The sequence below is a fragment of the Loxodonta africana genome, chromosome 1 (genome assembly GCF_030014295.1).
Source record: "Loxodonta africana isolate mLoxAfr1 chromosome 1, mLoxAfr1.hap2, whole genome shotgun sequence".
Taxonomy (NCBI): Eukaryota; Metazoa; Chordata; class Mammalia; order Proboscidea; family Elephantidae; genus Loxodonta; species Loxodonta africana.
The window spans coordinates 54,069,781-54,095,555 of record NC_087342.1 but is presented as its reverse complement, the minus strand read 5'-3'; the positions used below and the strand labels follow the sequence as shown (position 1 = coordinate 54,095,555).

Sequence of the window (25,775 nt, the reverse complement as noted above, 5' to 3'; positions counted from 1 at the left end):
AGTGTCTTCAGTGCAGCTTGGACTTCTTCCTTCAATACTATTGGTTCTTGATCATATGCTACTTCCTGAAATGGCTGAAATTCGACCAATTTTTGTTTTGTTTTTGTCTTTTTTTGGTACAGTGACTGTATTCTTTCCATCTTCTTTTGATTCTTCCTGTGTCGTTTGATAATTTGCCCATAGAATTCTTCAATACTGCAACTCGAGGCTTGAATTTTCATTTCAGTTCTTTCAGCTTGAAAAATGCTAACCATGCCCTTCCGTTTTGGTTTTCTATCTTCAGGTTTTTGCACATTTTATTATAATACTTTACATAATCTTCTCAAACTGCTCTTTGAAATCTTTTGTTCAGTTCTTTTACATCATCATTTCTTTCATTTGCTTTAGCTACTCTACATCTAAAATCAAGTTTCAGAGTCTCATCTGATATCCATTTTGGCCTTTTCTTTCTTTCCTGTCTTTTTAATGACCTCTTGCTTTCTTCATGTATTACGTCCTTGATGTCATCCCGTAACTCGTCTGGTCTTCAGACACTGCTGTTCAATGCAACAAATCTGTTCTTGAGAAAGTCTCTAAATTCAGGTAGGATATACCCAAGGTCATACGTTGGCTCTCACGGACTTGTTTTAATATTCTTCAGCTTCAACTTGAACTTGCTTAGGTGCAACTAATGGTCTGTTTTGCAGCTGGCCCTTGGCCTTCATGATGGTTAAGGCTGTGTGTCAGCTTGGCTGGGCCATGATTCTCAGCATTTATATATGATCGCTCCCATGACACAATCTGCTGTGAGTAGCCAATCAGTTGAAGGGGAGTTTCCTTGGGGGTGTGGCCTGCATCTGAATATAAGCAGATGTTCTGGCTTTTTGCTCCGGGTCCTGCGGCTGTCTCCTGTTTATCTGACCTTCAGTTCTTGGAATTTAAGTTAGATCTTGGGATCTATCGATCTTTACATGCTGTGTGCAGGAGCCCTGCCCTCTGACCTGCCGATCTTGGGTTCACCAGTCCCTGCAGCTATGTGAATCAGGAGAACCCTTGTGGTCTTCCCTGCCAACCTTGGGATTCATCGATCTTCATAGCCTTCGAGCAAGAGCCCTGCTCTCCGGCCTGCTAATCTTGGGTTCACCAGCCTGTGCTGCTACATGAATCAAGAGAAGCCTCTACCCTGATCCACGGACTTGGGACGTTCCAGCGTCTACAATCGCCTGAGCCGTTTCCTTGATATAAATCTGTATGTATATAGATATTTATGTGCTTTACTGGTTTTGCTTCTCTAGAGAACGCAGCCTAAGAAGCCTTGTTCTGACTGATGATATTGAACGTTTTCATCGTCGTCTCTTTCCACACAAATAGTCGATTTGAGTCCTGTGCTTTCCATCTGGCGAAGTCCACATGTATAGTCACCATCCATGTTGTTTTAAAAAAGCTATTTTCAATGAATAAGTCATTGGTCTTACAAAGTTCTATCATGCCATCTCTGGTGTCATTTCTACCACCAAGGCCATATTTTCATACTATCGATCCTTCTTATTTCCGACTTTGGTACTGCAATCGCCAGTAATTATCAATGCATTTTGACTGCATGTTTCATCAATTTCAGACTGCAGAAGCTGGTAAAAATCTCCAATTTCCTCATCTTTGGCATTAGTGGTTGGTGCTTAAATTTGAGTAACAGTTGTATTAACTGGTCTTCCTTGTAGGCCTATGGATACTATCTTATCACTGACAGTGTTGGACTTCAGGACAGATCTTGAAGTGTTCTTTTTGATGATAAATGCAATGCTGTTCCTTCTCAATTTGTCATTCCCAGCACGGTAGACTATATAATTGTCTGACTCAAAATGCCCAATACTAATATATGTCAGCTCACTAGCGCCTAGGATAGAGTCCTGATGGCACAGTGGTTAAGAGCTCAGCTGCTAACCTAAAAGGTCAGCAGTTCATAGCCACCAGCCACTCCTTGGAAACCCCATGGGGCAGTTCTACCATGTCCTGCAGGGTCGCTAAGAGTCAGAACTGACTCGACAGCACCTAACAACAATAACGAAATGCCTAGAATATCGATCTTTATTTCATTTTTGATGACTTTCAATTTTCCTAAATTCATACTTCATACATTCCATGTTCTGATTAATGGATGTTTGCAGCTGTTCCTACTCATTTTGAGTCATGCCACATCAGCAAATGAGGGTCCCAAAAGCTTGACTCCATCTATGTCATTAAGGTTGACTCTACTTTGAGGAGGCAACTTTTCCCCAGTTTAGAGTCCAAACTGAGGAGCTCATCTTCTGGCGCTCTATCAGATGATGTTCCACTGCTACGCATAAGGTTTTCAAGGGCCATTTTTTTTTAAAAGTAGATCACCAGGTCCTTCTTCCTAGTCTGTCTTAGTCTGGAAGCTCTGCTGAAACCTGTCCACCATGGGTGATCCCGCCAGTATTTGAAATATCAGTGGCATAGCTTCTAGTATCACAACAACTTGCAAGTCACCATAGTATGACAAACTGACAGACAAATGGTGGGGTCCAACAACAGAAGAATGATTATTTTGGTAAAGTCACAGGGTGGGATATTATGTAGTCATTTAAAATCAATGTTTGTAAGGAATTTCAGTGACATAGGGAATATTAATGATATGATAATACTAAATCGACTACATCTGTGGAAAGAGATGACGGAAAAGCTCAGTATCATCACTCAGAACAAAGCCAGGGGCTGACTGCGGAAAAGACCATCAACTGCTCATATGCAAGTTCGAGCTAAAACTGAAGAAAATTAGAACAAGTCCACAAGGGCCAAAGTAAAACCTTAGGTATATCCCACCTGAATTTAGAGACCGTTTCAAGAATAGATTTGACACGTTGAACACTAATGACCGAAGACCAAGACAAGCTGTGGGATGAAATCAAGGACATCATACATGAAGAAAGCAAGAGGTCATTGAAAAAGACAGGAAAGAAAGAAAAGACCAAAACGGATGTCAGAAGAGACTCTGAAACTTACTCTTGAACACCGAGTACCTAAAGTGAAAGGAAGAAATGATGACATGAAAGAGCTGAATTGAAGATTTTCAAAGGGCGGCTCGAGAAGCCAAAGTAACATATTACAATGACATGTGCAAAGACCTGGAGATAGGAAACCAAAAGGAAAGGAAACGATCCGCATTTCTCAAGCTGAAAGAACTGAAGAAAAAATTCAAGCCTCGAGTTGCAAAAGTGAAGGATTCTACGGGGAAAACATTAAAACATGTTGGAAGCATCAAAAGAAGGTGGAAGGAATACACAGAATCACTAAACCAAAAGAACTGGTTGATGTTCAACCACGTCAGGAGGCAGCACATGATCAGGAACCGATAGTACTGGAGGAGGAAGCTGCTCTGAAGGCACTGGCGAAAAACAAGGCTCGAGGAATTGACAGAATATCGATTGAGATGTTTCAACAAATGGATGCAGTGCTGGAAGTGCTCACCCGTCTATGCCAAGAAATCTGGAAGAAAGCTACGTGGCCAACTGACTGGAAGAGATCCATATTTATGCCTATTCCCAAGAAAGGTGATCCAATCAAGTAAGGAAATTATCAAATAATATCACTAATATCACATGCAAGCAAAATTTTGCTGAAGAACATTCAAAAATGGCTGCAGCAGTATATCAACAGGGAACTGCCAGAAATTCAAGCCGGATTCCGAAGAGGACATGGAACCAGGGATATCATTGCTGATGTCAGAAGGATCCGGGCTGAAAGATGTTTACCTGTGTTTTATTCACTATGCAAAGGCATTCAACTGTGTGGATCATAACAAATTGTGGATAACATTGCAAAGAATGGGAATTCAGAACACTTAATTGTGCTCGTGCGGAACCTGTACATAAACGAAGAGGCAGTCATTCAAACAGAACAAGGGGATACAGCTTGGTTTAAAGTCAGGAAAGGTGTACATCAGGGTTGTATTCTTTCACCATACTCAATCTATTTGCTGAGAAAATAATCCAATAAGCTGGACTATATGAAGAAGAATAGGGCATCAAGATTGGAGAAAGACTCATTAACAACCTGAGATATGCAGGTGATAACAACCATGCTTGCTGAAACTGAGTAAGGCTTCATGCACTTACTGACAGAGATCAAAGACCACAGTCTTCAGTATGGATTATACCTCAACATAAAGAAAACAAAAATCCTCACAACTGGACCAATAAACAACATTCTGATAAACAAAAAAGACTGAACTTGTTCAAGATTTCATTTTACTGGGATCCACAACAAACACCCATGGATGCGGCAGTAAAGAAATCAACAGATGCACTGCATTGAGCAACTCTGCTGCAAAAGATCTCTTCAAAGTGTTAAGAAGCGAAGATGTCACCTTGAAGACTAAAGTGCACCTTACCCAAGCCATGGTGTATTCAATCACCTCACATGCATGAGAAAGCTGGATTATGAATAAGGAAGATCAAAGAAGAACTGATGCGCCTTTGAACTGTGGTACTGTCAAACAATACTGAATACACCATGGAGTCCGAGAAGAAGAAGGAACAAGTTTCTCTTGCAGGAAGTACAACCAGAATGCTCCTTGGAAGCAAAGATGGCAAGACTACATCTCACATACCTTGGACATGCTGTCAGGAGGGATCAGTCCCTGGAAAAGGACATCATGCTTGATGGAGTAGAGAGCCAGCGAAAAAGAGGGAGACCTTCAACAAGATGGACTGACACAGTGGCTGCAACAATGATTTTCAGGATGGCACAGGACCGGGCAGTGTTCATTCTATTGCACTATGAGTCTGAACCAACACAACAGCCCCTAACAATAATAACAAGGGGGAGCACCACAAAATATATACTGTATGAATCTAGGTGGGTTTTAAAATTTTTATATGCATAATTATGTGTTCACACATAAACGTGTGTAAATATATACACACACACATTTACAGACATATAGCCTAGATACATATGCATGCATTGTTGTCATTTTTCACTGCAGTTGATACGATTCCAACTCATAGCAACCCCATGGTTGACAGCAGAAATGTTCCATAGGGTTTTTCAAGGCTGTGAGCATTTAGAAGCAGACTGCCATGCCTGTCTTCTGAGGTGCTACTGGCTGGGTTTGAACCATCAACCATTTGGTTAGTAGACCAGCCCTTAAGCATCTGTAAAACCTGGGATCTATATTCATGTATACACATGCATGTAACTACATATATACGTGCATGAAATGTATCAAACTGTTAACAGGAGTTATTTCTGGATGATACAATTATGAATGGGTATAATTTTTGTGAGTATGTAGATCTTCCAAATCTCCTGTGAACATATGTTAACAAATAATTCATTTTCTTGTAAATCTTCCTATGGAGGATTTAATCTAGTATCAGGTGGAGGAATGAGAATCACCATCAGAACAAAGCTAGTGCCTATGAAAAGTAGAGGTCAGACATATGTCCATTTTCCGAATTCTTCACCATTCTGACACAAGCCGTTTTCCCCAATAGCACTCTCTACTTCTCTGTTGGGTTTGATAATTCATTGCAATAGCCACACAGAACTCAGAGACGATAAACTAAAAAAACCAAACCTGTTGCCATTCCAACTCATAGGAACCCTACAGGACACAGCAGAACTGCCCCATAGAGTTTCAAAGGTGTGCCTGGTAGATTCGAACTGCAGATCTTTTGATTAGCAGCTAAGCTCTTAACCACTGCACCATCAGGGCTCAGCATTATATGGTTTATTAGGGAAGTAACAAACTACAAGTCAGGATCAAGATCAACTCGGAAGTAACAAGATACAACTCAGGACACAGGATACAGTTTGCCAATCAGGAAAGCTTCCAACCACGACAGCTCTTATTTTCTTCCCACCTTTTCTCAGCCGTGCCTGCCAGCAGGCCCTTCTCTCAGCTATACCAGCCAATGGCCTCTGCTGCCGGATCCCTCTCAACGTCTGCCCTGCTCAGGCAAATGTTACAACTCTTTAGCTCCACCGACAAGTGTTCAGAGGTATCCCACTCCACCAGCATGCTTCCTGTCTGAAAGCACTCAGCTCTCTCTCACTCCATAGACTGGCAAGCCCACTGCAGCCATCTGCCAGCCCTGCAGTTCTCGCCACTCATATTGATGGCAATGTTTCTCTGTTGTTGGGCTTTGCTGTGTTTGCCTTTGTTTCTCACCATCTCACACTGTCTTTAGTGTTACAGTTCTCTCTTCTGGGTCTAGAAGGTTCTCAGCACAGGGACCCCAGGTCCAAAGGATGCACTCCATTCCAGGCTTTTCTTTATGGTAGTTAGGTCCCCCCTCAAGCTCTGTGGATTGGCCTTTATATTCAAATTCGAGGCATGGCCTTCCTAGCCAGGCCACAAACCAACCAATCCCCACAAGGTAACTTACCTTTATTGGGTAGTTTTATGCACCCTCTTTGCATAGTAAACTGACCCATCCCTGCAAGGTACGTGAAACAGACCAATCACAGGGCAGGCTGCAGCCCAACCAGTCATTTTTGGCTGAATTTATATAAAGGGAAGCCTACTGCACTGCAGTAGGTGGGAGAGAAAGATGGACAAGATATACTGTCCTTCAGATTTTTATTTCCACACCGTAAACATTAGTATCGATCCAATCATTTACACAGCCAATACCCAAACAAGTGCAAATATGATACTCCAAATTACCTAAGAGTGACATCACAATTGACAGACTGAAGTCACCGAACAGGGTAAGCACTTTTATATGTTGCCAAGAGCTGTATCAGCGATTCCAGTAGACTCTACTTGAAATGGAAAAAGGGAAGATAATCCATTTTCTGATACCAGCAAGTTGTAGCTCGTATTTCTAAACAAAAAAACAATGAAAATGCACATTCCGTTATTCCCTTTCTGTAATCTTACTCGTGCGATTCTTTGCTGGAAAAACTAACCACCTTGAATACAGAACAAGCACTACGTACCAAGAGGTACATCCCAATAGCATTTATTATTGAAAAGAATTAGAAGCTGCCACACAACAGAGATTTGTGTTTCTCTCTTTTGCTCCTGTGTCTTTTTTTTGTTTTGTTCTGCACTTGAAAAGGTTGGGAAAAGAAAATTGGTGTTTTCTTTTGGGTTCATTTATGCCCTACAGTAGATTCTGCCTTGCCTAGGGCTCTGCGGTGTGGGAATTCCCCACGTTCTGTCCTCAGGACCTTAAAATATTTGTATTGGCCTCTCTCCGCTTCAGACTTGAGGTACCTGTTGATGTTTATCTGGTAGACCCTAACATTCGGGTTAATGTATAATTAATGATGTTTTCTGATGATAATCCATCTTCTTTTCCATACTTGGAGCACATTCCTACGCTGCTTCTCTTGCATTTGGATCCTCTGTAAACCTGATATTCTGGCATGGCCAGGAGAAAAGCCCCCTCTTCATAAAACAAACCATAAATTGACAATCGGGACATCCCAATGTTTAAAGAGCAGCAAGTAAAATTTAGCTAGATGTAACACTGACCATTCCTACATACAGAAGGGTCACTGCATTGGAAACGATTTAGAATAACTTTACACTTTGTAGCCTGTCAAGTCTTCACTCTGAAACATCCTACTGCACAAAGTGTTCTGATGCAGGAGAAAAAAAACAAAGCCATAAAGTGCAATCGGCACACAGGGCAGTTACCGAAACGAGAGCTTTTCCAATAATGAAAATCAAATTATTATTTTAAAAACTAAGGTAATGACAATCCCCCACCCACCCAAGAAACTACCTTCGTTCTGACCATCTGTTACAAGTCTTCAAAAGGTAACATTTTCTAACCATTATGGAATACATTTTAAAACCATAAGAACAACTGTCACGTGAACTAGGATTTCTAGCCTGAAAGCAACTACCTGGTCTTTGCCTGGCAGAATGAGATCACTGGGTTGTATTTCCCGACCAGCAAAGAAGGTAAGTCAGGGTAACATGGGGCCCTGAGAACAGCAAGGGTTTTGTTTTCAGACAAACTGAGACTCAGTTCTGGTTCTGCCACTTACCGTCTGCATAATATCAGGCAAGCTACTCTTCCTCTCCACCTTCAGCTTTTTTTATCAGAAAAAATAAAATAAAATCATTCCATCTGCTTTAATGAAATGGGGTCCCTGGGTGGTACAAAGGGTTTATGTACTCAGCTGCCAACCGGAAGGTTGGAGGTTTGAGTCCACCCTTGGAAGAGAGGCCTGGTGATTAACTTGTGAAAAATCAGCCACTGAAAAGCCTATGGAGCACAATTCTGCTCTGATACACAGGGGGTCGCCATGAGTTGGTGTCGACTCAACAGCAACGAGTTAGTTGGTTAGCTGGCCTTACAAGTTGGCTATAATTCATGAAATAGGTAAGTGATATACCAGATACAGAGTAGATATACAATATATATTAGCTCTTACTCCTTCACTAATACATCAGTTTTTTCAAAATGACCAAATAACCCTGTACATGTACAGTCAGACATAATTATAACTGGTTTGTGCACTATGGGACTTTTGAAGCACTAATTTCAAAAGAAGGCAATGGTGAATAAGTTTCAGAAAGTTAAAACATATGAATAATAAAAAAAAAAAAAACCCTAAAATATCACATCATGCACAACAACTAGCCCTAGATGGCACTTTAAATATGTGTGTGCTTAAGACTGGTGCCTCAGTCAGATGCATTTCTATAACTGTTAGGTAAACACAAGCTAAAGTAAGGTGAGGTCCTTTTTATGCAAAACAAAATCTAAAGAGAATAAATTCAGACTCTGATAATGAATACGCGACGATTTTGATACCCTCTGGAGTCATGTCTTTATTCATCTAAAACTACATACAAATGGAAGCCAGAATTTCCAACTACCGCTTTTAATACACAAGCATGCTTCACAAGTTAGCAACAGCTGCTCTAGTCTCTTACACTTGTGCTCGCTAACCACATACGCCGGCATGCTGCACTCGTCTGGAAAGTACCTCCACAGCATTCGAATTCATTCTGAAACCAGAGAAGACGGTTCCTCCTATAACTCATCTGGGTAAGTTTATATAAAACAACAATTTTTCAGAAAGCCACAGAGGTTCTCTCGTAAGACTGCTGAAGCATAATTACAAACAAGCATAATTACAGAAAGAAAAGCTAACAAAGTATAAAGCACACTGGAGTAAGAATTTAAGAAGATAACAACAAATAAAAAATATTAATAAAGCAATTTTGGAATACATACTCCTGCATTCTCCTCCTCCATAGCCCCCTTTCCCCTAGAGAAAAAATCTAGAGTCTGCTTGTTAAAGTGTAACCAGGCTAGCTTCCTTTCCTTTAGAAATATAAATTGTAGGTCAATATATACATATTTAATATATAGATATATATACATATAGGAGCCCTGGTAGCACAGTGGTTAAGCGTTTGGATGCTAACCAAAAGGTCGACAGTTAGAATCCACCAAGCACTCCTTGGAAACCCTATGGGGCAGTTCTACTCTGTCCTATAGGGTCGCTATGAGTTGGCACTGACTTGATGGCAATGGGTTTAGATATATACATATGGTCTGTACATTATGAGAAGCCCTGGTGGCTCAATGGTTAAGCATTCGGCTCCTAACAGACAGGTCATGGTTTAAACCCACCAGATGCTCTGAGGGAGAAAGATGTGGCAGTCTGTGTCCATGAAGATTTACAGCCTTGGAAACCTTTTGGGGCAGTTCTACTCTGGCCTATAGGGTCGCTATGAGTCGGAATTGACTTGATGGCAACAAGTTTGTTTTATACACTACGTAATATAAAAATATATATATATACACACACACACACACACACATATATATCAAACCTGAGCACAATGGCACTTATAGTAAAAACAAAAATGGAAGGATAAACCCTAATTGTTTAAAATGGTACTTATGGGAGGAGAGAAGGCACAGATAGGAGCAAAACTACTTGAATATACCCTGTTTTCTAAATTCCACTTTAAAACCATGTAAATATTTTATGTAATTGAAAAGTTTAAATTAAAAAAATGCCTAAACATCAAAAATAACATGTGACAAATGAATTTCAATTTGAATTAAGTTGTGGCATAATGACACAGAGAAAAACGAGTGACATGAAAGCACAATAATTCAACTGTATATCCTTACTGGGACATGCCCGAAGGACAAAAGAAAACACAAAAAATACCTATGGTGGCATTGGCATTATTATTTGGAAACTGTTGTGTACACATTGTGGGGTAAGGCAAATAAGTAGTGGTATCATTCCAGGTGTCAGAAGTCACTGAGAACAAAGATTCTCACTGTGAGGCAGATAGAAGAGTTAGATCAAAGATGTAAGTAAAAACATTATAGTTCTGATTTTAACCTTAAAATATATGTATACTTCTGTTATGTAGACACACACACACACACACAGGGTCTATTGCAGAGGCCTAGGCACAACGGCAACCCAGTAGCAATGTATACGTCCAACTCCTAAACTGCAGCTCCCAGATACTATCTCCCACCATTTCTGGGCTTCAACAGGAGAAAATTTCAACAGCCTGCGACAAAGAGCAAGAATATTGCTGACTAAGGAAAAAAAAAAAATGCAAGCGCAAGCAAAGACTTGAAAATATGAAGGAACACAGTCTGTTTAGATGAAACAAATAGCCTAGCCCAGCCAGAGGCTGGAAGGTGAAGGCTGTCTGGTGGGCTAGCACACAGGGGACGCTGAAGGCCAGGACAAGCAATTTATCCTGAAAATGAAAGGAAGCTACTCTTGATTCTTCAAGGAAGGGTGGGAGGGGGCGATTCAGAGTCAATGACATCAGTCTTTATGCTAGCTCCTTTTATAAATTATCTTCATTCATCTTTACAACAGCCGCATGGAGTAGGCACGAACCTTTCCTTTTTACAGATGAGGATGCTAAGACTTACCTATCACACGGACCAAAAAAAACGACAGTCCCATCAAGTCGATCGTGACTCATGGCGACCCACGTGTGCCAGAGTAGACCTGTGCTCCACAGGGTTTTCAACGGCTGATTTTTCAGAAGTAGGTCACCAGGACTTTCTTCTAAGGTGCCTCCAAGTAAGTTCGAACCACCAACCTTTTGATTAGTAGCTAAGCACTAAACCGTCTGCGTGACTCAGGGACTCCACACAGACAACAGGAGGAAAGTCAAGCTTCTCAGGCCACCGGTGGTTTTCTCATACAGAGTTACGTCTAGTGGGTTACGTGGACTTGGTCCTGGGAATTTAGGGGAGGTGGTGGTGTTGGTGTGAGGACAGGTTGTGAGGTGAGGCCCAGCAGAGAGGGTCAGATAGGAGGCTTCACTTTTCTCAGGAGTAACAGGGAAGGAGAAGTTGGGTGCCTATTGAACTAGACTGCACACCATGTGTCCACATACCCAGCAACACCACAGTCTCCCTATGAATAGCCTGTTGTTTTTCATCCTCATTTTAATGGTACAAACTGATTCACCACATTTCAACTCTCTTTCTCATTAAACAATTCCACCTAAAAACGAAGTAGAAGTTCACAACAGAAATGTTCCCACATTACATAATAAAAGTTGAAATCCCAAATAGGGCATGCTAGAAAAAGCAACCTTGCTTCATACAACAATTCAAACTTAGCAGTAAGGTTGAAAGTTATTAGTTAGAAATCCACAACTGAGTGTTTGTAAACGACTTTGAATCTTCTGCAAATCATACCTCCATCTTTTTTTCCTACAGATAAAGAGCATTTATTACACAAGCAAGCAAAAAATATATATATAATCTTCTTTGGTTATTTGTAAAGATTTGGGAACAGAGAACACAGTATTTATATATCAAAAAGCACTTGTTAGATTTTTAATATCCTGTAGCCACAAACCTGTTGCTGTCGAGTCAATTCCAACTCAGAGAGACCCTATAGGACAGAGCAGAACTGCCCCATAGTTTCCAAGGAACACCTGGTGGATTTGAACTGTCGACCTTTTGGTTAGCAGCTGTAGCTCTTAACCATTACGCCACCAGGGTCTCCCCTGCCGTAATAAAAATTTATAAAAAAAAATCATTAATCCCAAATTTCCATTTATCAAATAGATTTCTACATCTTAGCACCTGTTTCAGAGTGCTCATGTTATTTGATAACCTAAACCCCATAATAAATATTACAGTTACAAACGGTTTGGAGACATCGCTGGCCCCACCACCTTTTTTTTATATTTGTATTATCTCTCCTGATACTCTCCTTTCAATAACCAGGAGCTGCCTGTACCCAAAGTCTCTAATACACCGTGAACGGACATGTGTAGCATTTTCTTTTACTGGCATTCTTGTTAAAACATATCAAGCAGCCAGAGTGCTCAGTATACACCACAAGAACACTTCGAGGCTTGATCGTGGTTTGAGTTGAGCACACTAGCGGTGAGAAAATAATACAAAAATGTTTCCAAGCAGAAAGAACAGCTTCACTGTTTTGCTCAAAGGCAAGCTAGTACCTGGAAATGGAGTCACAAAACAAGACTGACTCTGGCTTTCACAAAGACTGAGGACATTTTTTTGTAAATGATGTTATGAAGCAGACAATCTGTTCTGAACCCTTAGGCTTCTCACCTGCAAAGTTTTATCTTTGTTTTGAGTATTTTGGACCTTTACGTTAAATTTTCAAATAGGGAGTGTACCCAGATACCATTAACAATAGTCACTGTGCCTGTCTAGAAATGTCCTGTGGATAACAGGGTTACATTTTGATTAGAAAAAAGAAGAAAAAAGGAGGTTGGGGGGCAAGAGTTTTGGGAGGGGTTGTAGGCATTTCTGGCTGGAAGGCCAACATGGGTTTGTAGAGAGATGGAGTACTGAAAACATAAGCCATCGCTTCTCAATCCTATATATTCATTTACTATATGGGGGACAAAATTCAGAAAAATACGATCATAATTATTTAAGCAAGTTTTCATTCCCTCACCCAAAGGAGTGGGGACTTTTGACCCTGGGGCCTCCGTAGCATGCCTTTCCACAGTAATGTTGACATGCCTTGCCCTGGCCAGTCTTGTGCTCCACCAGGGCGCACCTGCTCTGACCACTGGACTCCATGGTTACCCAGAAATAATGACTTTTTAAGGGAGACAAAAATCGGTCAGAATTGGGGATCCCTGCCTAACAGAAAGCCTTAAAAAAGCTGAAAACACCCATATGCACAAAAGCTGGTAAAGAAAAGGAGGTTCCAGAGATACCGTAACTGTTAGCCAGGAACAGAAAGATTCAAATGCACAGTTCACATGTAAACTCCAGAGGGTCTCTCACCACATTCCAAATTCGGCAAAACACTCCAAGAACCAGTGAAGGTACTGTTCTGAAGAGAGAAGTGCCATGAGCTCAAAACAGAAGTCAGAAAATCTTCCTGGTTAGCTTATGGAGAAAACCAAGAGTGCTCCATGGCTGCAGGGGACTTCTTACAATAGAGATGCCAGCCCAGTTATGCTTCCCAATGGATATATCTATAGAAATGAGGTGGCCTGCATGGAACCACCAAAAGCTTCATAAAGTCAGTGACGAAAATAAAAGGAAACAACACCCCCTCGGACAATTCCACCTCAAAAGCAGAATGAAGGAAAGGCCAAACCATCTAACAGCAATCAGCAATGTGACAGATTGGAAGGAAGACATGTTTGTGGGCATGTAACAATTCTTCCACCTGGGTGTGGGACCTAGGGCAACTTATGTATCCGGTAGGGACTATCATGAAGCAATGTGGGTAACTGTGCTTAGCACACTGCCTGGCATAAAGTGAGCATTCAATAAAATCAGTTTCTCTCATTTTCCCAAGGATTCCTTCCAAAAAAATTATTTCATCCACTGGCCAACCCTACAGCTTCCTGATCCTTCTAACAATGACCTTGGCTAACAATGACCTTGGCTAGATGTCTCCAATTGTTTAAAACTACACAGTCTTTTAGCTTCCTAGTACTTCACTGTAGAAGGGTTATACTATATACTAGCATCTCTTCTAAATCAAATTTCACAAGACTTAAAAACATCTCATAGGCATTATTCCTATTATTTAATTTATAAATTATCACTAAAAGTATCTGAATGACATTCTATACACTTAAAAACATAACAGCAATAAGATGAGGTGTAAGGCTGTGGGTAAGACAGACCAGAATTCTAATTCCAGTCTCTGTTCTGCCATTCACCCCCTTTGGAACCTGTGGCCTCAGTTTTCCCCCTCTCTGAAACGGAGACAATGATGTAATACAGGCTTGTTTTGGAGGATTAAACCAGGCTGTGAGATCATGGCTGGTCCAGAAATGCAGTAAGAACTCAATAAATTTCGGCCATTATCCTTAACATACACAAAATATTATTACCATATGGTTAATTTTTAAGACTACTACTCAAGTTCAGAATATCAGAGTGTGTGCAAATATACAGAAGTATTTTTCAAACATAATCTTAAAAACTATAAAATCTACAAAGGTAGCTCAGATACTCAGGACAATGAAAGTAACGATTTTTCTAGTTTCTGTATTACTAAAATCATTAAAAATCTTCCAGGAAATTCTGGGCGACCTAAATGACGTGTTTTATCTCTTTGCTGATGTTTCACAGAAGATACTTAACATTGTTTTGAGACTCACATTCATTTTTCAAAAGAAATATCAAGTGTTAAAAATACAAACGAGCTGCTGGATTTCAAATGGGTAGAATTTAAAAGATAGCGATAAAGCGTGCCTTTCCAGCATTTGAAAATATACACTACCAACAATTTTATCAGGCATATTTGTGTCTTCTATTAAGAAGTAGATGGAACCCACTATTAAGCAGTCGTTGGGACCCTCCATGGAGCCCTGGTAGTATAGTGGTTAAAGAGCTTGACTGCTAACCAAAAGGTCAAAAGTTCAAATCTACCAGCTGCTCCTTGAAAACCCTATGGGGCAGTTCTACTCTGTCCTATAGGGTCACTATGAGTCAGAATCAACTCACTGGGAATGGCTTTGGTTTTCGTTTGGTGGCACCCTTCGAAGACCCAGGTACCAAGCTGCTTTTCGGAGGTGGATGATGCAATTACTTAGATCCACAGACATGTTCGCCCAGTCTAACTTCTGACCAATAATATGTACACAAATGCCCAGTAGATGGCCTAGGGTCAGGAAGGAGCTGAAGGTGCTAAAAGAAAGCCAATACCCACACAAGATGCCATCACCCTAGTGATCTCGTAAGTCTACTGTTCTAAACAACTCATTCACATGAACACAGAAGCCCTACAAGCAGAAAATAAACCTCCAAAACATCTTTACCAGAAGTATGTAGGGCCAGTCTGCCTGGGGAGGGAAGGAGGAGGCTGCTGGGGGTTTCACTGACAACTGCAATACACAGCATCACACAGATGGCCTTAGGCATCCACTTAGTGTAGAGGTTTGAGTGGAGCTAACGTAATGATGGGGTCAGCGTGCTAAAGCTCCCTGAGTCACTCTTTGGTGCGCCCCCATGGAGTTCCCAATTTAAAAGTTTTATAATTTATAATTTTAACTGAAAATCTTATTATTTAGAAATTAGAACATATTTTCCCTTAGAAACAAAATTATACATGATGGTTGGTGTCTTTGATCAGCCTTTAAAAGTCCATAAATTTGCCCCAATATAAAATTAATCCAGAATAATCCAATTATTGACTATAACAATGCTCTATAGAGTGAAATTCATTCAGAATTCTTTTTCAGAAAACCAGAAACCCATTTTCCTTAACTACCATCCAGGGCTACAGTGGTCTCAACAAGGGCAGGTCCACCCTGGAGAGTGCATCTTTACATGCGTGGGGCACTACAAACAAAACAAAAGTTAGTATGGAAAATTCCAAATAGAAAGAATGGTTTCACCCCTGTATTCTCATTCTCCACACTCCACCCAGCCCCACTGCTGTCCAACCCCAGACTGTTTTGAAGCAGAACTGCGTGGGTATTTTTGTTTGTCATAATTACCAGATTGCCACTGGCATATACAGGGCAGACATCAGAGTTGCCAAAAATCCTGCAAAGCCCAGGCCAATCCCTAAATAAAAACTCGAGATGTGTCCCTTATGATCCTGCAGGAGAACGCTGGGGAGTGGCTGGCCCAAGGAGAACCTCCGGCACGCTTGCTGCTGAACTGACTCATGCCTTCAGAGCTGAGCGTCAACCCAGCAAAAACGGAGGTGAGCGTTCACTGCACACAGATATCACACAAAATGCCACTTAATTAACCAAGTTCTTCAGGAAAGGGATAAAAGTAAAGACTTAACAATCAAAAGGTAGGATATTTAATGTAAACATGAAGTATTTTGTTTAAAAAGGATAGTGAAGTTGAACTCACCCTTTTGGAATTTAAAACTCACTAAAAAGCTACTGTCACCAAAATAATACGGTACTAGTACGCAGTTCAAATCCACCAGCCGCTCCTTTGAAACCTTTTGGGACAGTTCTACTCTGTCCTACAGGATCGCTATGAGTCGGAATTGACTCGATGGCTACGGGGTTTAATATAGGAGTAAATAAATCAGTGGACCAGACCAGGAGTCCAGGTATATAGGGGAAGTTACTATATGGCAATTCCACGGGAAAAACGATTCTTCGCTTAATAAACAATCCTGGCAAATTGGCTTTATTCTAGTTGGGGGGGGGGCTCCCTACCTCACAATATGTACAAACACAGGCATAAATGGATTAAAGATCTATATGCAAGAAATACATTCTATTGAATTCAAGGCATTATTTATGACATAAACCATTATTTTATATCCCATAGGAAGAAAAACTACCACCAGTTAAGTTATGACACACCATTGTAAGAAACAACTTCAGAGATGTTAGGAGTGTTAAAATGTTTAAAAAGTGTGCATTTTAGAATCAATAAAATATGATGCTTCTATTAAAAACAGAAGAAGAAACTTTAGGTGAATATTTACATATCCGCAGGTTGGAAAAATAGGTGTAATAAGTGTCAAATATAAACATAAAAATATAAACATATAAAAATAGGTGTAAGAAGTGTCAAATATAAACATTTTAAAATTCTATATGCTAAAAAGGCACTGTAAACGGACCTAAACACAGACTGAGAGAAACAAAGAGCTGTAAGTACTATGACTGATAAGGTGCTAATACTCCCAACAGGACTAGCACTCCTAGACTCTGGTGAGAAAAGAAGCAACATCTAAAAGAAGTGAGCAAGGGATAGGAAGCAGCAAGGCACAGAGGATCAAAGCAAATGGCTAATAACATAACATACAAATTTAAACAGGACGCTGTTTTTTCCCACCAAGATGAGCAAAAACTAAAATCTAGTGGTGGTGAGGGTGAAGAGAACAAGGAGCTGCTAAAAAACTTTCACCATGAAACCTGGCAGTATCTATTAAAATCTAAAAATATGGATGCACCTTGGCTTAGTGATTGCAATTTGGGAATTTATAAAAACAAAAGCATAAAACACCAATAAAGAGTATGTGCCTACCAAGGATGTCTACAGGAACAGCTTATAAATAAAAATAAAAGCACAACTGAAAAACGCAAAAACAAAACCTATGGATTTGTTCTACTGAAGAAATAACTGAGTAAATTGGATAAATTCATATTATAGCTTATGTAACTAATTAAACTATGAATTAAGATCTAAATGAAATGACTTGAAAGATATCCATATCAAACTCTTAAATGAAAAAAAAAAAGCAAGTTGGAGGGTAATGTATATAGTATCCCATCATTTCGGTAAAAAACTGAAATAATTAGCAAACCTTTCTGTGTATGTGTATATATATATATTTGTTTATTTCTAAAAACTGAAATATGTAGGCAGTTAAAAGTAGAGCTGCTGAAAGCTCAGAGGGGTGAAAGACAGACAGACAGAGACCTGCAGAACTACTGCCCCTGAATTAGATCACTTCTCCAAATACATAAAATCAGAATTCTTATTCTGCCTCTCAAGGGTACACACTTCTAACCCTTTTCAAGTCAGAATACCAGGTGTGAGATACTACTCTGTTATTACAGTTAGGTCTTTTCTAAGTCATCATCTAGAGTTGGTTTTCGTACATATAATATGAGGAAACTGGACTGGATAATAAATTTTCAATATTATTCTCCTCTTTTTTTTTTTAATAAAAATATACACAAAGCATTACAGCCTTTCCATTTTTATATGATTTTATTCTTCAATAAAAACAAACTTTATGACAAAATAGAGGGAAACACAATTTGGCTTTATTTCTCCTTCTAAACGTAAGTCCAAAGAAAATACAATGAAAACGGAGGTGAGAATAAAGGAATTCACTCATCTCTCTCTAACCCTAGAAAATTCCTACAAACCTTTCATTGCTTGAGGCAGCACTAGGCTTTGGGAGGCAGGGAGTCTAGTTCCCTCAGCATCACTCTCTGGATTAAAGGCAAGTACAATGGAAAAGCAGATTTAATTGTGTCCTCAAAAACGAACGCACCATGTAAGTAACTCCCTTGCGATACATCTGGAAGTAGACTACAGCCATTCACTTTTATCACAGACAAGCCACAAATGAAGGAACGGATTTAGGTATAGCCTAGTTGATGCTTTCTCCACTGGGGCAGCATCACACCAAAGCGGGCAAAACGAGTTCTTGCGAGGAAAGTGAAAAACTCTTAGTTAGCTGTTACCATGGTTTGTGGCCTTCCAAAGCTCAATCTTACCCAACAAAATCTTAAAGATTTAAATTTTCTCACTAGATAGAAACTAAATTTAATTTACACTGATTTCTATTTTAATTTTTTTTCCTTAAAGGGGTGATCATGAAAATAAGTTTGAGAAATAACAGTCTAGATCACAGCTAAAAAGGTGAGTTACAAACAGTATCACCAGAACACCTCATTTAATATATTTTCACCAAACTCTACACACACAGCATGGATGTCAAGGCTATCTTTTTAGTTTGGAATATTTCAACTGTTGTTAGGTTATAATTAAAACTATTAATAGCCAACCATTGGTATATACATCCAAACCATTACATATTCAAAGTTGAACGTCCAACTACCTCTGGACTGTCAAAAATTAATTCTAGCAATGTATATTTTAAGCAACTCTGCTAATGGTATGTGTATATAATGCTAAACTAAATTTACTAAGTGTATTCTATTAAATACTTCTCCCCAAAATATTCAAAACATGTCCAAACTGAAAAGCTTCCAGGTTTCTAAAACGTATTTGAACTCAAAATGCACTTGTACTTGTCTTTCTGGCAGTGAAATATTTATACTTTGGTTACAAGGACCCTAACATAAGTTACCACCTCACACATGCTGGGAGACCTAGTGAAAGGATCCCTTCCATTTAGCAGCTTTCCTTCCTGTCATCCGATGGCAACTTTACTTGTCACCGAGGAAAGTGAAAAACTCATTTGTCTGACATATCTGCTACACTACATTTTTATTTTCCAAAATTTAAACCATACCAGTTTTCTGCATCAATCGAAAAGTTATAAACGTTGAATGTTACTAGGTCCATGAGAGCATGAGGCAATTGATGAATGTACTATCCCTCCCCATCCACTCAATCACTGCAATTTCTTTCTAGGGAAAGAACAATGCAAAACAAAATAGTGAGGTACAGTCTCACTCCAGGGATAATTTAAATATAGAGTCAATATTTAAAAAGTGATATAAATCCACGTCTCTCTTAACTAAAGACAAAAAGAAAGCTAGAATCAGTCCACCAATTTTTTGCTGCTGTGTGGTAGAACTCTTAAAAAAGAGAGAAAATGATTTGACTTAAATTTTTTCTTACCTTTTAAGAGGATTAAATTTCTATGAACATCTAAAAGATTTGCACCACCTGGTGGAAAAGCAATGATTCAAGCAGAATGAAATCTATTCTGGAGTGGTTCTCAGTTCCTTTTGGATCGAAGGCCCTCTAGGACTCGATGAGAACCATGGATCCCCTCCTCTCCAGAGTGCAGGCACATGGGTCAACTCGCAGCACACACTCTCACAGGCTCCAGGACTCCTCAGTAGAAAACATTTGTCTTTCTTGCTTTCATTCCCTTTTGGCTGCCCAGCATCTGGATCCTCTTCCCATATTTGGGGAGTCTACCATATATGTATGAATCATAGTGGGAGGTCAGGCACACCCTCCATGTCTAAGAGCTACAAGGCCGGATACTTGCTCTTCCTCAAAGTGCTCTGCTTGTGAACAAAGTAGTGAGGCCTACTGTTCTTCATGCAGCACCCCCAATCTGGTTAGGGGCCCACAGCAGGCCCACAACAAGCTGTTCCTGCACCGTGACCATGCATGTTCTGGCTATACAGCTTCCTCTGGTTCCTACCTGTCTTTAAAACACAGATACCCATCTTTGTTGTGGATGGTGTGAGCTTCCAAAATCCTTCCACTGAATTCCTTCCCTGACTGCACTGAAGAGTCTCCTTCTATTCTTTGCAGTCAGGAACCCTAATTGTATACTCCTACCATAAGATAAACCTCTGCAGGATCCCACCCCCCCAAAACACCCAGTCAACCATCATATGGCCTTTTTACCAATTTGGAGTCTATGCAACAAACGAGGTTAAAGAGCCACTGGAAGTGAAGATAAGGAAGAGAGAGAGTGACCAGTCATAAATGCAAGAATATCACTTTTTACGAGAACTGGAGCAGAATTCCTACCCAACCCCAAAGAGAGCGCTGTTTACCAGGATAGCTTCTACATGGCTCTAGTTGGTATTATATCCCATAATATTTTGGTAGTTTAGATAAATACGTAAAAAAAAAAAAAGACCTAGAAATAATAAGTAACTTGTGAAAGGAGCAAAATTAGATTCTGAGAAGAGTGAGGCCCAAGGGAAAACTCATCTATTCCATGTGCCATGTGTGGCGCAGTGGTTAACAGTCGGGCCCCTACCCAAAAGGTCCGCAGTTTGAATCCACCAGGCGCTCCTCAGAAACCCTATGGGGCAGTTCTACTCTGTCCTATAGGGTCGCTATGAGTCAAAATTGACTTAATGGCAACGGGTTTGGTTTTTTATTCCATATGCCAGTTACCCTGCCAGGTCCTTTACATACAGCTTCTGTTTCAATCCTTACCACAAATCTGTGTTCTATGTATTATACTCGTTTCATAATACAGAGAATGAAGTTCAGAAGCTAAACACCTTGCCTGCAGAGCTCACAAGGGGCAGAGTAGGTATTCAAAAATCTACTTTTTCATGTCTGAAGTTCGTCTCAGTCCCTTCCTTTCTGGCTTTGGGGTTCTATGGTAGGGTGAGGGGAGTTCTTACTTTTTTTGTATGTTATACACACCTTTGGAGTCTGGTAAAACCTATGGACCTCCTTCTCAGAAGGCTTTTAGATGCATAAAATAAAATAAATGGAATAAAAAAGGAAATCAACTATATTAAAATATAGTTCTCAAATATCAAAAAATACATTTGGTAAGTAACAATATTTGTGCTTTATGAAAACATTAAATCAGATCGAATAATTAATAATCTATAATAACCTCATAATTACATTAGATTTAATGACTACTTCTATTTGCCATCAATAGAAAGGCCACCAATAGGTCAAAACATTAAAACAGTGAATATGCATGACATTAATGTCTAACCGACATACCACGTTGCTCAACTTTTCCTACACAGCATGCTTAAAAAAAAAAATTGTAGACTTTACCAGTTAGAATTCATCATGTTGAAGAATCAAAACAAAACCACAGCGAGCACTCACTGTTACTACTTCTCTCATGCATAAAAGTCTTTTCCTATAACATCCAATGAAACGTGTTTCCTAACCACATAAAACCACATTCATTATCCACATATATGTTTATATCCAGCCGTAAACTACTGCTCAGCAATAAATTGCCGAAAGGATTATAGTCTCACGGATCAGGACTCAGAAAATCTAACGTTTGCCACGGACTCACTGTGCAGTCTCAGGATCACCATCACTGATCGATATAGGAACGACCACAATAGCAAATACACAGAAGACAGGCCACTTGCTCTCTCCTGCAAGGAACTTAAAGATGGGTGTTTGTTTTGATTCAGTGCACTTCACTTGTGCCTGCTGAACAGCCAGACAACCAAAAGTGCTTAGCAATTGTGAGAGAGAATGGGGCAGGACTAACAAGGCAAATAATAAATGCTGTACTTTCAAACCCTGGTGGCGTAGCGGTTAAGAGCTACAGCTGCTAACCAACAGGTCGGAATTCAATTCCCCCAGGCGCTTCCTTGGAAACTCTATGGGGCAGTTCTGCTCTGTCCTATAGGGTCGCTATGACTTCTAAGCGACTCAACGGCAGGGGGTTCTGGTGGTTCTGGGTACTTTCAAAGAAGAAAAAGACTGCAGGAGGTGAAAACGAGGCGGTCCTTTCCCATCCTTAGTATTACAAGAAACCCACTGCTATCCAGTCAATTCCGACTCACAGCAACCTATAGGAAAGGGTAGAACTGCCACATAGGGTTTCCAAGGAGTGGCTAGCGGATTTGAACTGTGGATCTTTTGGTTCGCAGTGGAGATTTCAACCGCTGTGCCACCAGGGCTCATAACATACAACAGTCTCTCCCTTATCCGTAGGGTATACATTCCAAGAACCCCAGTGGGTGCCTGAAACCGTTGATAGTACCAAACCCTATATATACTATGTTTTTTCCTATATGTACTGTCATGATTGAATTGTGTCCCCCAAAAATACCTGTCAACTTGGCTAGCTCATGATTCCCAGTGTTTTATGACTGTCTGCCACTTTATCACCTAATGTGATTTCCCTACATGTTGAAAATTCTATCATTATGCTGTAATAAGATGGATTGATGGCAGTTATATTGATGAGATCTACAAGCTAAGATAGTGTCTTAAGCCAATCTTTTTTTTAAAATAATTTTTACTGTGCTTTAAGTGAAAGTTTACAAATCAACTCAGTCTCTCACACAAAAACCAATATATACCTTGCTATACACTCTCAATTACTCTCCCCCTAATGAGACAGCCTGCTCTCTTCCTCCACTCTCTCTTTTCGTCAGCTTCTAACACTCTCCACCCTCTCATCTCCCCTCCAGGTAGGAGATGCCAACATAGTCTCAAGTGTCCACCTGATCCAAGAAGCTCACTCCTCACCAGCATCCCTCTCCAACCCATTGTCTGGTCCAATCCATGTCTGAAGAGTTTTAAGCCAATTTCTTTTGAAACACAGAAGAGAGAAGCAAGCATAGAGACGTGGCGACCTCATACCACCAGCAAAACAGTGCCGGGAACAGAACACGTCCTCTGGACTGAGATTCCTGCGCTGACATGCTCCCAGGCCAAGGAAAGACTGGTACATCACAAGTATCTTCCTCCAGAGCTGACAAAGAGAGAAAGCCTTCCTCTGGAGCTGATGCCCTGAATTTGGACTTCTAGCCTACTAGGCTGTGAGAAAATAAACTTCCCTTTTTTAAAGCCATCCACTTGTGGTATTTGTTATAGCAGCACTAGGTTTCTGGTAGATGACTAAGACACATACGTACCTATGATAGTTTATAAATTAGGCACAGTAAAAGATTACCAACAATAACAATAAAATACAATAATTATAACAATATATCACAGAAAGTTATGTTTGAGGTATGGTAGCAAAACTAGCATGAATTTCTTTTTTCTTCTTCACAGTTTCATGGACAGAAAATTCATTCTTACTGTAGATCTTAGCCACCTCGGCACAAGATATTTTTCTTTCCTTATAAAATCAAAAACTTAGACCTTTTCACTTAAAGAGTACTTTATGGCTTCTCTTTGGCATATCCCAATTGCCAGCATCACTACTCTTGTGCTTTGGGGCCATCATTAAGTAAAATAAAGGTTATTTGAACACAAGCACTGTGATACCTCAATAGTTGATCTGATAACCAAGACGGTTAGTAACGGGCAGGCAGTGCATACGGGGGGATATGCTGGACAAAGGGATGATTCACGTCCCAAGCAGGATGGAGTGGGAGAGCAGGAGATTTCATTATGCTACGAAGAACAGCATGCAATTTAAAACTTATGAATTGTTTATTTCTGGAATTTTCCGTTTAATATTTTCAGACCGTGACTGACCACAGGTAACTGAAACCATGGAAAGCTGATTTTTTGGTTGTCGATCATCAAGCTTTTCTTTTAGGTGGACTCAAACCTCCAACCAGTTAGCAGCTGAGTGTGCTAAACCTTTGCACCACTCAAGGACTCCAGAAATAAGACAGTCCTTGTAAATACACACACCTCTATTCACACATCATGCTTGTGTTTGCAGTTGCCTCTGCTCAGACACCCTCCTCCCAGGTGGTCTGGCCAACTCCTATTCATTCTCCAAGAGCCAGCTCACCCATCCTCTTCAAGCCACCTGTTTTAAGCTGCACTGTGAGCTGTCTGTGTCCATCTACACCACACCATAGGAGCACCTATAGAGCTCTGCATCCCCAAGGTCTAGAGCAGTGCCCTGAACACAGACAGAATGAAACTGAAGAGTCACAGCAGATGTTCAATCAACATCTGGAATAATTTAAAATGCTTCTATTCCCACCACCCTAACAAAAGTTATTTCCACAAAGATCATGTTAATTGTATGTTCTGCTATTTTTACATATAGCAAGCATTTTTTGTTTCCACATGATCTCAAAAATTATTATTTTTAATGTCTACTAGTACCTAGTAAAAAAAAAAAAAAAAATTTTTTTTTTTTTTTAGTACCTAGGATTTACTCTTCTACATTATAGGTCACTTAGGTCACCTCCAATATTTTGCTATTAAAAATAACACTAAAATAAATACCTTTTGGCAAATATCTTTTTGCTTTTGTTGAATTATTTTCTCAGAATAGATACCAAGAAATAAAACAACTAGGTAAAAGAGTATGAGCTAATTTACAACTAACTCTACTATGCCATCAACAACAAACGAGTGTACCTGTTTCACCCAACCTCAGCAGCCCTGAGTAGTATTTCTTTTAAATATTGACTGCTTTGGTAATAAACTGAAATTGTTATTTCCACATTGTTTCCATTTCTACTTTTTATTACTGAGGATAATTTTTTTCATATATTACTTTATCATTCATAATTTTCCTTCTCCACTTGCCTATTTTATTATATATTAAAATAAGTTGCTCTTATTAATATTAAACTTGTCTCCCAGCTCTGAAACAAGTATTTTATTTTTTTGTAGCCGTCCTTGGAAACTCTATCAGGCAGTTCTACTCTGTCCTATAGGGTCGCTATGAGTCGGGATCGACTCGACAGCAGTGGGTTTGGTTTGGGTTTTTTGGGTCATGCTTTTCATTTCTAAGTTCTAATTCTCCAGCCCAACTTGACTTCATTTTCCAAATAACTTAGGAATATAATGAATAGCTTTCATTGTCACAGATTAAATGCACAGATCAATTTTAGCCAAGACCACACATGCGTGTGTACACACATATACTCTGAGATGTATACATATACATTTTCTGCAACAAAAAAATAATATCCCCATCCATGAGAATGTAATCTCTCCAAAGGTCTAAGATGTTCTTCTGTATTTACTTTTTTCCCCTATATTTTGACATTCTATATGTCCACTTTTTAAACTTTACATTGATTTGTAGGGTGCATTGTCAATACATTCCTCCTCAAATACCTAGGGGTTAAGCCCAACGCCATTTCTTAAATGAACTTTCCTTACTATTTTGTGTTTCTGTGAAAGGATACTTCTAATATTACAAATGTTAATTAGGAAATAAGACACTTTAGAAAGAGCTTTTGGAAACCAGCCAACTTTGCTGATACACACACAATCCACAAAGCAAGGGATACGTGAAAAGTAAAATGTGCTATATGCTAT

General features: G+C 39.8%; 1 protein-coding gene across 6 annotated transcripts in view; it reads right to left on the bottom strand.

The window, feature by feature from the left end:
• HIVEP1 (HIVEP zinc finger 1) overlaps positions 1–25,775 on the bottom strand; it is a 179,780-nt gene that overhangs the window by 126,303 nt on the left and 27,702 nt on the right. The window contains exons 1-2 of one of the 6 annotated variants that reach the window (XM_010596214.3): positions 11,836–11,986; positions 6,671–6,830 (exon numbers count right to left, since the gene is read on the bottom strand). The exons of the other annotated variants lie outside the window; for them this stretch is intronic. Of the exons in view, the coding sequence (XP_010594516.1) occupies positions 6,671–6,683 (13 nt within the window). The 5' untranslated portion in view covers positions 6,684–6,830; positions 11,836–11,986. Of the gene's footprint in view, positions 1–6,670; positions 6,831–11,835; positions 11,987–25,775 lie in introns of those variants that run through there. 6 annotated transcript variants of the gene reach the window in all.